Below are 13,846 nucleotides of genomic sequence, written 5' to 3'. Positions count from 1 at the left end.
GAATTGTGTGCTGCACTGTGTGGACTCACTGCGGACTCTTAGCCCCACTCACACTATCCTGACAATAGCCTCGACTGCTCTCCATGCTGGCCTCCTAAAATCTGTCCACCAGGCCAGATTCTAGAAATCCATCTAAACGTCACATGCCTCAATTAGAGAATGGGAACAAGGTTTATCTGTGGCTGTGCTCCAGGAGGCTAGAACACAGACATTTAACAACACTTAGGAACCTGGTTTGTCAACTGACAATTGCAAATTCAACCACATCCAGTCCTTTTTTCCCTTTCTGAAACATGGTCTAGTGGTTGTGTGTTAAAACTGCTGGAAGCACAGCACAATTTTTCTGCATAATTTTTGATTGTCAAGAAAATACTTTTTGGCAAATCCAAATAACCCTGATGCACGATAACTGCACAGTTAATGCTAATAAGCACTGTTTCAGTTATTTACCTATTGAGCAACTCCTCAGTAGGATAATTGCCAGGAATGACAGGCAAAGTATTGCCATGCACTAAACTGCAGGTCAGAATTTTACTCCTCTCCATCAAACCATCAAAGCGTGGCCGGGCAAACCGACCCATCTACCTAGCCAGCAACGCCTAAATAAAAGAAACATGGTGTACCACAGTAGCTGCAGGGAAAAGCTTTTCACTTTAGGACCAGTCCTTGTTTGACTGGAATGGCACCATGGGAACACCCTCCAAAGAGACTGTTCAGAAGATCACAGAACAGCCATATTATGTTCACTAAAAAAATAAAGGTTAAAAAAAAAACACGAAGATTGAAAAATATGTTTATTTAGTGATTGATTTAAAAATGAGAACAAACTGTACATAGCTTTTGAAAATATACATGGTAAAACAAAGCTGATCTATGTCAACAACCATACCTAGCATGACTGATCAGAACAGATTAAAAATCATTATAATACCCAATTTTATAAAAATCAGTAACATTTCTTAAAGTGTACCCATCATCAATCCGCACTGCCACACTAACTTAACTTCAACCAGAATTTCATTTACCTCCACTATTCATATTTACAACTGATCTGCCATAAGCAATATTTGTATACCATTGTCCCTTTTCAAATTGTACATTTGGTTGTTATTGATCCTGAAATTGCACTATGTGGCACACTGACATCTGCATAACCGATGCAACACAATCCAAAATGTCCTCTCCACACTGATCTAACCTATGTGCTCAGGCACTGCACTCCCAGATAGCAAAAATTGTGGTGACCTTTCCCGATCTAAAGGGCAGATTTAAACATCTGAATATTGGTTATGATAGATTAAGCATTTAAAATCCAGAGTCGCTTCAAGCTTATGAATGAGGAGCAAGCTCACACTCCTCATAAGCCTCACTAACCTAAACAAGTCCTAACCACTGGGGCAATATCAAAAAATGTTCTCAGGGACAAATTCCCACTCTCTCAGTTGACGTCTCGTCATGTGGGTATCTTGGAGAAGATGGCTCAGCCAGCCTGCCATCTGCTACTCCGGGTTCAGGAGCAACTCTGACAGATGAAAATCCTTTGGTTTCAACCAGAGAAGGCCAAAACCTAGAAAGAGCAATGAAACAGATGGCATAAATAATCTATACAAACCAACAACTCAGCTCATCCTACACAGCAAGAATGCAGGTCCATGTAAATAGAAAACTAACAAAACAGGTGTGAAAATATTAAGTCTCATTATATTTATATCCAGGACGGGTACTTTTAGGGTGCAGTTGGTCAGGTTTTGAAATGTATGTTTTTCTGCAAATCACCAGGACATCTGTCTGAGCATTAGCCATGAAAAGGATTCCTGCACTTTTTAGCAAAGGATTGTCTGAGATAAACAAAGAATTTAGAGAACTTCAAGATAATAAGGCACAGGATTCAGCCACTTCATTCTTTGGTTCAAGCAAATAGTCATCTGCCAAGAATTGATTTTTGATGCTACAATTTTCAAAAGAGATAAAAGGAGGTTATTTTATACCAGGCACATGACAATATATTGATTGCGACAATCCTTGCCAACAAAGTGATGTGTTCTAATACAAAACAAAGATCTCTCACAAAATTAGGTGCGTATGCACTAATGATAAATATAACCCAATTAAAAAAAAACAAAAAAAAAACACAAAGTAAATGGTCTCCAAGCACATAATTACAGGTACCAAACTCAATGATCGTTACCTGAACCAAGAAAAACGATTCACTGCGATGGTCCTGTTGGGATTGAAACTAGCATGCAGGGCCTAGGTGGCTGCTTCACCTTCTCCATTATCTTAATAAATCAATCTAATTGTCATCAAAGCCTGTAAGGACAGATTTTCTTCTTGCCACTTTATACCCGTAGATTTATGGTACAGCCCCATCTCTTTGCTGATTTGACCGGCCTTGACAGTTGAAGGCAAGTAAAGCCTTTTTGCTTCAGTCCCTATGCCGATCAGTGAAGGAGGACTGTCCTCCACTATGGACTAACTTCTATATTTTACATGGCACACATCACCTACTAGTGTACGATTGGGATACTTTGTGTGCCTTTGATTTTTGCAACTTTTGGTAAATTTATGGTCCAAGACAGGCTGGAGGCAGTAGATCATTTTCAACCTAGCAAGTATAGGATTTGTTGCACTGTATTTTCTTCACTTATTTTGGGTGCATGGCCCAGACTCGCAACATTTAATCCGGCTTTGTATACTCTCCTGCCAAACCTTTGTCTTCTCATGGACTGTTCAGATAAACTTATTTCTGGTTTTCAAATGGGTGCCTGTCCCAGACTTGCACCTGGTTCCCAGACCCCCTTTGTGCGTCTTCCCCCCTCACCCTTCCACTACCCCAGACTTCCTCTGGTTACACATGTACTGGTTTGCTTCCCACTGGCGTTTCCAGAGCAGCTACAGCTTCTGTGGAGGCTCTGGTCCCGTTCGGGGCTTCATTGGGGCCGGCAGCGGCTTTCTTGATGTCTGCTTCTTCTTGGCAAAACGCTCTCAGCAGGGCGCTTAATCAGTGCCCAGAGGTTCCACTTGGCATTAACAGGAGTATTCCTGGCATCTAGCGCCTAGCTCACATTCTCTTCCTCTGCTCTCAGCATCCCGCCCGCTGGCTCTCAACCATCACGCAGTGACACTGCTTGCCGTCCTTGGAGGACTGTCTCTCCATTGTACCTCAGCCGTCAGATATTTTAACTGCTGCATTGGGAAAGTGAGTTGCTTTGGGCCAATCACGTTCTTTGGAAAACTAGAGAGCTCAGTCTGCTTTTTGATAGTGATCCGTGGACTCCCGATCACCACCATTTTCTCAGTACATGTCATAGTCTTCCCTTGGTCCACCACCCCCAGGGGTACAATTGTACTGTGGACTTACCTCCCTGGCCCCATGGGAAAGGTCTCACCCCCGCCCCCCAGGGGAGAAAGGACATACTCCAATACGTCACAACATACAATAACTTTGGACACCTAAAAGAAGTCAAGTAGTGATGCAGTAGCATGAAACCAGTTCACAAGAATCGTGCCCCAACTTTATAAATCCAATCCCTGATGTATGGGGCCTATGCCCAAAAGCCAAAAGTCACAAAGCTTCTTCTCAGGAGAGGCGCGTTAGGCAAGATTGTATGTAGTAACCCTGTGGGAGACTACACCAGCCTTGTCCTCTTGGCAATAGATACCCAACTATTGGTATATGTCTGTACTACACAAGTTGTTAGAGTGACTGAGCAGCCAGCCTTCGCAAGATGGGTAATTGTGAGCTGTAGAGATGCAACATGGAGATTCAGTTACAAGTATCCAAATAACACTTCTACTCAAGGTTTTCTAGTAAATAACTTATGTACCACCTATGAGGGATAGTTAAACAGAAAGTCAATGGGTCAGAAGAGTCTGTTGGGAGCCAGGACAGCCAATGTCAATTGAAAAAACTCTAGGGGAGCTGAGGCACTTCTTGTAGATCGCACAAAAGTCTTGCACAATGTTAACGGATATTTGTATGGCACACTATCACCACCAGAGTGGTCCCCTGGTGCTCTGGCAGATCGGAAACAAAGGGGTAGGTTAGGCGTGTTAGTAGGACAAAGTTTGTCGAAGAGCAAGGGAGCTGTGAGGTACTGTTGGCAGCTTCGGTACAGTTAACACTGTATGCCAAGCATATTGGTGTGTTATTCAGTTCTGAGTCCGTTGTGTGCTGTTGTATGGTTGTCTTTGCTGTAACCTAGTTTTTTGGATGTTATATAGAGAGTTTGTAGAAAAGAATCACTGTTGGGCCACAAGCTGTAAGGCTTGTGAAAAGCAAAGCAGCAAGCAACTATGCAGAAAAAGCAGCTACTGTAAGTCTCCAGTGAGACAGACAAGCTACAGACCAAAAAAGGTAGTACCCCTTCAGTCAAAACAGTACCTTAGTTTAGAAGAGGGTCCATCTGGCTTCTGTTACTGTTGCAGTCCTGCAGATCCTGTGTTCCAGGGCCTCAGTCGTGGGGACAAGAGGGAGGACGTCTGGGGACTCCTGCACTGTGGTTTGAAGGTCAGCGGCAGCAATGGGCACTTTCCAAATCAGCAGCAGTTCACTGTTACAGCTACTGGTCAATAGCACCACTGCAGTTCCTGGACACCTTATGAGGTGGCTCAGGCTTGGGTCGTCCTGCTTCAAGAGGGTCCTTAGGGTCTTCCTGGAGCTCGGATTTGGCTTAAAGACTATGCACTTGTTCCTCGTGTTCCTGTCCTCTGGCACTTGGTTCCAGCAGCAGCAAAGAAGTACTGCCAGCAGGGAGAGGGGTTCTAGTCAAGTTAGTCTTTGGGTCGGTTGGTCCCACCAACCCAAGGGAAGAAGTCATCCGTTCCGGGCTTCTCTAGTCGATAAGAAATTTGGAGCTTCAGCACTGCAACAGGGCTTCACCGGGCAAACCAACGGTCCAGGATGGTGCAGCAAGCTTCTCTTCCAGTTTCTTTCTTCGTCCAGTGGTCGACTCTGCCTTCTGTCTGAGAGGCCTCACCTTTTATGCAGGTTTCTCCCATTCATTCGCAGCCTAGCGGTCACTCGCACAGCAGGGTGGCTGTCCTACAAGGACACCTTTGGGTGCAATTAGGTAACCAAGGAGACTAAGCACAGTGAGTTTTGTGTGCCTCCCTCGCTTCCTGACCTGCAGACACGGTGGAGCCAGAGGCAGGTTTCAACACTGAAGCCCACCAAACTCAAAATGAACAAAGGGACCAAACCTAGTTTGGTGTGCAGAGTAAAACCCAAGAAAGACCTTACAAGCAAGAAATGATGAAAAAGATTGGGCCATTTTGACAAAATGGGCTCCCATGGGTGCAATTATGCGTTAAAAACGCACAATGGCAATGGTAGGAAAATCAAACCACTGCCACCAGCCATTAATTGTAGTGAGGGCAACAAAAAAAATGTTGCACGAGTACGTAGACAAAGGGGATACTAAGTAACCCCCCCAGCACTCCCATAAGATGGTGTATGCTGGGTCTACAAACAGAAAATGTTAAGTAAAGTCAATTTCACTTTACTACTCTTGGAAACAGTTTATCCAAGAGAAGGTATTTGAACCTTAAGATAAATGCAAATTACTTCTCTGTGACACTGCATTGAGGGTGCTGTGTGTGTCAATACAAAAAGGTGATGCCTATGGAGTTTGTCAGACTCCAAAACCAAAAGAGAAACAGAGTCCAGATCAGATCAAAAATACCCGAGAGAGTGAGGAAAAAGGTCTCACTCACTCCAGGATAGAAAATCAAAAGTCCCAAAGTCCAGCAAAAGAGCTGCCGGTCTCCAAGCACAGAAATGAGAATTCTCTTTAAAAAGGGGACCGAAGTAGCAAGAGTTATTGTGGCGGTGAAATGTTCTTGAAGTTATTCAACAAAGTTACAGGTCAGTAAAATTATATTCATATCTTTTAGATAAAGGCTTTTAGATCGGACGATAAAAAAGTGATTGACTACGGAGAACAAGGGAAGGTGAATTTGTTGCAATTACTTCTCCCCCCCCCCCCCCCGACTCAGATTTTACCAGATGACTAGATGGGTCGCCTGAGGTAAGTTTTCCAGCCATTTGTTCCAGTGCAAGAACAGAGGGCCAGGGGTTAAGAAATCCGTAGTCGAGTGCAATTCCTGAAATCCAGCCAGAAGCTCCAAGAGTCTCCGAAGGACCCTGCAGAAGTAGAAAGACCAAAGCTCCAGTCCCCTCACCAGAGGGTAGGACCAAAGGAGCGACGGAAGCCCAATCGGGTTCCAAGATCCGCGATGGTACTGTTTACTAAGTGCGGAAAACGCAAAGTGCTTCTGAACTGAAAAGAGTCCGTAGCTGCCGACGACCTCCAAAGTGCTGCTGCAGGAGCCCTCCAGATGTCCTCCATCTTGTCCCCACGACTGAGGCTCAGAAACCCAGGGTCTGTATCGCTGCAACAGGACAGAATCCAGCTGGACCACTCTTCTTCAAACCAGAGGTACTGTTTAGACTTGGGGTACTTACAGCAGTGTCCTTTAGCTGTGCTTTTCTCAGTTGAGATTTGCAGTGGCTTACCTTTGGAGTGGAATCCAACTCTGCTTTCCACAGGCTTAACAGCCTGTGACCCTACAAGGGATTTTTACAAAAAGCTCTCTAACTTGCAAGACTTTGATTCTAAGAAGTGTCTCAGCTCCATAGAATGTTTCAAATTGACTTTGGCTGTCCTGGCTCCCTGAAGACTATTCTAGCCCATCGACTTTGATATTGTTTGTCCCTCATAGGTGGAAACTTGTTTTAGACTGATTGTTGGGAAAGGCTTGTCTAGATTTCATTGGAAGATTTAATTGTCCTCACATATATTGCGAAACTAACTTATTTCCTTACTTAAACCTTTCCTTTCTCAAACCTCAGAATCTGCCAATTATAGATAATGTGATATATAAATGCCAGTACGGACCTTGTGATTGAAGTCGCCTTGGTGAAGGAATTGTGTATGAATCGTATCCAAATATTATCCACTTACTTGTTCTGAAAAGTATTTTTAAAGTATATGTACACGATTAAACAAATTGCCTTTTCATTTTAATAAATGTATGTTAAATAATAGCCGTAATAGGACCAAAGACGGAAACACCAGGATGACACATCAATAGCACTCTGCCCCTAAACCATAGCCATTCCCAACACCTAGTAACGGCAGGTCGCAAGGGAATAGGGAACTCCCATCCACTAGCACCAAACCAGACGGTGAGAAACAGAATAAGCATTCATATTACACAATGCTCATCAAGAAGCAACAGGACGCACAATGCGCCATCACACACAAACAACAAACAATAGCTCTTAAGGAAGTCACCCCATGGAAAACCAAAGAACTAATTGAAAGAATCATGATAGGAGGAAACTAACGACTGAATACACAGGCTGACCGAGACAGCAGCACTAGGATGCCTCATCAACAGCACACTGACCCTGAATCATTCCAATCTCCAACAGACCACTGTCACAATAGATAAGAGAACAGCTAGCACCAACACCAGTTCCACAACCACAGGAAAAGTTCAGACATACCCATCACCCCCAAAATACTTACTAGGATACAGCTGGATCAGCAACACCACCACCCCCCACAGGGATACAGCTCAAACTGAATCATAAGTATCAGAATCAAGATACAGACCCCACTAACCCAAGCTTCAAATCTCTGCATACTCAACCCACAAAACTCACACAACCATTTCTCTCCCAGCAATCTGCACGCACACCTCCACACTGCATCAACAACACAAACAGCACCTACAGCAAACAAGGTATCGCCTGATTTGATACTTGCACCAAAGCCCAGCACCTGGTGTATACGGAGCTGAAGCGGCCAACAGCACACCACCTCTCCCACTCTCATAACCCCCCCCCAGCTCCACCCGACTAACCCTACCCGCCCTCCTTGTTTACAGATCCGCCAGAGCGCCTGTGCACCACTTCCGTTGGTGATGGTGCGCTTATATAAGTACCTTTAATATAACTGAAACCTTGAGTGCAAGAGTTACTTGTCTACTTGTATTTACGATTTCATTTGTACAGCGCACATTTACCCCTCTTGAGATAGGCCTGGCTGCTCAGTCAAACTACCAACTTGTGTATTTCAGACCTATACCAAAAGGTGGGAAACTCAATTCCAAGCAGATAAGTGGTGTGTAGTCTCACACAATGTAACTGCACCAATTCTTACCCAACACTCAGTTGTATGCTTAATCCACTCTCCTAGTGAGACCCCCAGCAATTTCTGCTGTACTTCTGGACCTTTTGCTTTCTCTCCTGAATGAGGGGACCCTTTCACCCTCATTCATTCTTACTGCACCATGGGAACTCTGTTCTTTCTGTTTTACTTATTTTATATGGAGTCTGCTTTCCTCCGTATCTCTTAAAAGCATCTGTGTTACACTTTTGCGGCACGCAGAACCCGCTGCAGTGTTGCTGGGGACCCTTTGGGGTCTCCATTTTATATTCTTTCATTTCCACCAAGAACTTGTTAGTGGAGTTTCCCTTAAGTCCACTTGAGGTAAGACTTCATAAAACAATCCCAATGGTATACAGGTCACCAACTCTTAGTATCAGTCTGTAGTACTCATGGAACCTTGGTAGAGTAGCAGAGCCTAACTGCTCATCGTAAGGAAGACGCTATGTAGTTATGGTTAAGTAGCTAATCCCATAGGAAGAGCACTTTTTGGGCGGCTTATAACTTTGCTCTCCCTGCACGAATCCTCACCAATCTTTGCAAAAAAAGTATATGGCGCACTCTGCAAAGTTTGGTGAGGTTTGGACAGGGGGGGAGAGGGAGACATAGGTGGTCCCAAAATTTCTTTTTTCCCCATAGACCTAATTGGTAAAAACTTTGCTCACGCTTACAGCCCAAACCCCTGGACAGATTTTCACCAAATTTGCGGCAGGAGTGGCGGCTTGGTCCCGAAAGCGCGCTTTTGTTAATTTGGTGTAAATCTGTCCAGTAGTTTTTTTTAAAACAACAAAAATGTAAGCAAAAAACAATTTTGATATCTATGTCCGCTCCGCGGACTCACTTCCCTGTTCGGTCCACAGACTGGCCTCCGATTGGCTGTGCAGTCCGCTGAATGGCCGCTGAGTGGCTGAAAAATTTGCTGACTTGTGTGGTCAGCGGACATCGGGACGTGCCCGCTGATTGGCTGGTGGGAAAAAGTGAAATGCTTCTGTTTTCCTGAAACGCCCACCATCTTGGATTCGCTGACTTTTTTTGGGGCCCGCGGAAAAGGGCGGTGAAGATTTTTTTTTTTTTTAAAAAAGCAGCATTTCACTTGGGAGGGGGATGGGAAAGGATATGGCCATAAGAAGCCAAATAACGGGTTGTTTCAAACCTCCCCTCCCCAACCAAAAGTCCACAAACACTCCAGATGTCCTGGGGCAGTCCTGTGGTGTTAGCAGACACTTCAGATGTCCTAGAACATCTGTACCTATTTCTGAATTACAGGGTTGGGGGAAAAGCAGTTTTTGGATGGCTTATAACTTTTGCGCCACTCAGTGAAACTGCATGTCATTTTGCAATTTTATTCTAGGACTAATCCTGAATGGTTTTGCAAAGTTTTGTGGGATTCTGTCAAGAGAGAGCAAAATTAGAGGGGGGTCCCAAAATATTGTAAAGGCATATAAATGTGGTGTCATTTGACAAATCTGCACAACATTTGGCAAAACGATTTTGGATCTACACATAAATGGTTTTCTAAAGTTTGGTGGGATTTTTCTCAGGAGGGGGCGAAATTGGAGGGGGCGAAATTGGAGGGGGCGGGGGTCTCAACATTTTTAGATGGCTTATAACTTTGTTGCTATTTGACGAATGTGGACAAAAGTTTTGGGAAAGATTATAGACCCAACCGTCAATGTTTGTGTAAAGACTGAATGGATTTTGTAAAGTGGGGGCTAAGTTAGATGACTATTGTATGTACATATATTTTGACACTTTAAAAAAAATAAAACACGGGCGGTTTTTCGATCAAACTTGTCAGGAGAATTGGCAAGGACATTAAAGCATGGTTTTGCAAATGTGCCCGCATTTTATTTTTTGACAAGTGTAATAATGTAGGTACAAAAAAATAGTCATATACCTTTGGTGACTGAGGTATAGCCTGTGGCCATGGGCAGTTGCCAGATTGTCTGGGTCATGGCATAAAGGTCATGACGCGGACAATCTGGCTACTGGCCATGACCGCTAGGGAGGAAAAATTGTGTTAAAGTGGCTATGTCTACCTGGGACCAGCTATGTGGCAAAGTTATTCGAAGGTAGGATAGGTTTGAAAGGGAAAAAAAGTGCTTATGGTAATAGGTTCATAGGGTTTTGCAGGCTTCCATGATTAAAGATTATGAGGTGGAGGAAGACAGCTTACTACTTGCTGAGAAAGGAACAACCTTTCTGAGAGCATTGCGGTCATTGGATTTGGTGTGGCGGCGCATGGAGGTGGTTGCGTAGGAGTACTGTCCAGGTAGTCTGCGACTGAATACAAAATTGCACTCAGTGCATTTCACTTTGGTAGCTTTAGCCTTTGGTACACTCCCAACAGTAGCAAAGAACTGGCACACCCATGATTCGATCTTGGTGCTAGAAGTAGGCACTTCCTCTACCTCATCTTCTTTGTCCTCTTCAATGCCTTTTTTGGTTGTGACAGTCCTCAAGCTGCCTCTTGGGGAGGAGGGATGGCAAGAACGTAGCCATTTTTAAGATAAATAGCAGTTTTGATAAAATTCTTCCAAGTATGTACTGTGTACTAGATTGGTAATGGATAATGAGTACGAAAAGGTGTAGGAGGTGTGCAAGGGAAATTCTGAAATTGAAGGTTCCTAGATCAGTAGAAAATGCAGTTCCGAACTGTCCACGAAGGATGGATCTTATTGTGAAGTGCGGACGGGTTTTTGGACACGTCATCATGCCGCGTGCTAGCGTTTGATCATGTGGCACTGTCCGGAAGGTCTGCAATGAAGTCAGATGTTCGTAGACATCTACGGATGCAAAACTAGTTGAAATAGTTGCAGAAAGTGTATTGAAGTGTTAAAAATGATTCTAGAAGGTGGGAAATGGCAGAGTTTTAGGTGACACTTTGTAAATTGGACACAAATAGTTATATTTGATAAGTATATTAGTACATTGTAGGAAAATAGCATGCACTGGTAAAACACATGAAATTCACTGAAAAAACGTTGTTAAATGGAAGTTATGGTTAAGTTGCACTAATAAAAACCTATGACATTATGTTAAAAAATGGTGTTAAATGGATGTTATGGTTGCAAGTAAAAACGAAAACCCCCTGAAATTCGCCAGTTATGGTAAGCTAAGCAACCATAACTCGCGCCACCACCGTGCACTGCTAAGACCAACACCCAGGACAAAGATGACATCACAAATATTGCTGACATCACTGATGACATCACATGTGCATTTACCTTCCATACAAGGGGTTGTTAATGTAATGGTGGCAAAAAGGATTATCGGGAGAAGTGTAATAAACTAAATACTACATTACGTAATGTAGTGTTCTAAAGAACATTCCATAGCAGTGTTCTTTCTAGTACAGGAACCTACTCATACAGAAATGTAGGTATTGGCCGCAGCATACACCAGAGAGGTGCTATATTTTAAATTTTCCAGAGTTATATAAAAAAAACGGTGAATGCTTCTGTATCAGATTTTTCCGTACTGTGAAACATGTACTAAGTAGCTAATAATGCATCACTTACTACATATTTCTACTAATACATACAAAACATAAATGGACCACAATGCATACAAATATGTGGCTTATATATGGAGAGTAAAGTAAGCAAACAAGAGGCAGTATCATTATCAACTGTGTATAATCTACATGATTGTATTCACGCACAAAAATGATTGCTGCGTTTCAGGCCTGCTTCTTCCCCTATATGTACATCATAAAATGCAATTAAATTCTAAGGAAAGGAGTGTAAGAACATGCGAGAATAGAAATATCTATAAATGTAATACCTTTTGAAAGTTAAGTTGGACTGTCAGTAAATAAAACCACCTGCCCTAGATATGGCAGTGAACAAAAAAGAAGGGGCTAGATATGTGATGTCATCAGTGACATCGCAACAACCCCAGAACCAGGATACCCCAACAACACAGACATCAAGACACAAAGAACAGCCCGAGAACCAGGAAAAAGACGTGATCACCAAAGAAGAATGTGGATAGAGTCCGACCCCATCACCCCATACATCACAAGAACAGATGGACACCCTCAACACCCACGCCACACCGGACATAACGAAGACGAAGATCTAACAACCAGCAACCCAAACATCAACCTAACTGACCAATTCAACAAAGAAGCAGCCTTCACGGACCTTCACCTAACTGGCATAAACAGATAAGCAACGCCACTGAACAGCCAAGCTTTCAATCTAGCAGACCGCTTCCATGAAGATGCAGCCTTCGCTGATCCTCATCCACCCCCAATCAACGCCAATAACGATGCACCGCAACCAAACAACCACAAACCAAAACAAGGAACAACTAACAAGCAAAACCACACCAAAAAGATCCACTGCAACCTCATCAATGCAAGGTCAATGTCCAACCATGCCACCGAGATATACGATCTGCTCTGCGACTGAGGGATCGACATTCTGTTTGTAACAGAAACTTGGCTAGACGACAACTACAAGATCACCCTCAACTGCCTGCTTGAATACTTCAAATGCGTCCAAGCAAACAGAAAAACCAAAACAGGGGGAGGACTGGCAATCATTCACAAGGAACACCTATCAAATTGGAAGACCCACTAAACATTGATAAATGCGAATCCCTAATCATCCGTCTAGCAGTAAGCCCCAAAACAAACCTGAAATTCATACTAATATATATACCACCAACCTACGATGCAACCTTCGTAGACACCTTCACAGAAGCAATCATCGTCCTAGCCATCAAACACAATCCCCTGATAGTCCTCAGAGACTTCAACATCTGATTCGAAGGAGAAACCATGACCATACAAAAACCACTAACCAGCCAACTAGCAGCAATGAACCTATAGCAACTACTCAAAGGAGCAACCCACTCGGCTGGGCATACACTGGACGCAATCTTCGCGAACAAACTACTCCTTACCACGGCACCCCCAATTCAAATACCCTGGAGCGACCACCTCATCATCCCGTTCATAATCAAAATGACCACCCCAACAAACAGTCAACCGGACAAAACAAAGAAGACCATGAAAAGAAATTGGAGAACCATCAAAAACTCCAACCTGAATGAACTCCTGGAGCAAAACAAACCACACCCACCATTCATGGAATAAGACCTGGGCAGAAAAGTAACCCTGCTGCATTCCTGGATTATATCTACTATAGACAACATCGCCAAAGAAAAACCCTTCACTTCTCATAAACGGGCAATGGCAAAATGGTTCTCCCCACTACTTAGCACCATGAAAAGGAAAAACCGAACACTAGAACTTGATTGGAGTAAACAAAACGATGCGGCGAACAAACAAATTCCTACAACACAACCGGGCATACAAAAAGGAAATACAAAAAGCGAAGAGGAAACACTACGACAACCGAATCTTCGAAGCACCAAACACCCAAAAAGAACTCTTCAAAATCAGAAACGAAATCAAGTACCCTCCGGGATGTAACACACCAACTCCATCCACGAAACTTTGCAATGACCTTGCAGACCACTTCAAAAACAAAATCACAAACATCCAACAAACCATACAAAGCAGACCGTCTGATCTGACCACGATCCCCACCTACACCCAGGAGGAGCACCCAAACAAACTGGTGAATGAAAGCAATAACTCAGGGTCCCCCAAACACCCATGCCCACCAGACATACAAATCGATTCTTAAACAAGG

General features: G+C 43.5%; 1 protein-coding gene across 5 annotated transcripts in view; it reads right to left on the bottom strand.

Annotated features, from left to right (window-relative positions):
- Positions 1 to 13,846, bottom strand: part of PRPF40A (pre-mRNA processing factor 40 homolog A) — a 1,435,679-nt gene that overhangs the window by 229,252 nt on the left and 1,192,581 nt on the right. Inside the window, exon 26 of one of the 5 annotated variants that reach the window (XM_069616435.1) lies at positions 778 to 1,567. The exons of the other annotated variants lie outside the window; for them this stretch is intronic. Coding sequence (XP_069472536.1) covers positions 1,547 to 1,567 — 21 coding nt within the window. The 3' untranslated portion in view covers positions 778 to 1,546. Of the gene's footprint in view, positions 1 to 777; positions 1,568 to 13,846 lie in introns of those variants that run through there. 5 annotated transcript variants of the gene reach the window in all.

The sequence above is a fragment of the Ambystoma mexicanum genome, chromosome 9 (genome assembly GCF_040938575.1).
Source record: "Ambystoma mexicanum isolate Mex_15411 chromosome 9, UKY_AmexF1_1, whole genome shotgun sequence".
NCBI classification, from domain to species: Eukaryota; Metazoa; Chordata; class Amphibia; order Caudata; family Ambystomatidae; genus Ambystoma; species Ambystoma mexicanum.
The sequence above is the reverse complement of the archived record's forward strand: the minus strand, read 5'-3'. Positions and strand labels throughout refer to the sequence as shown.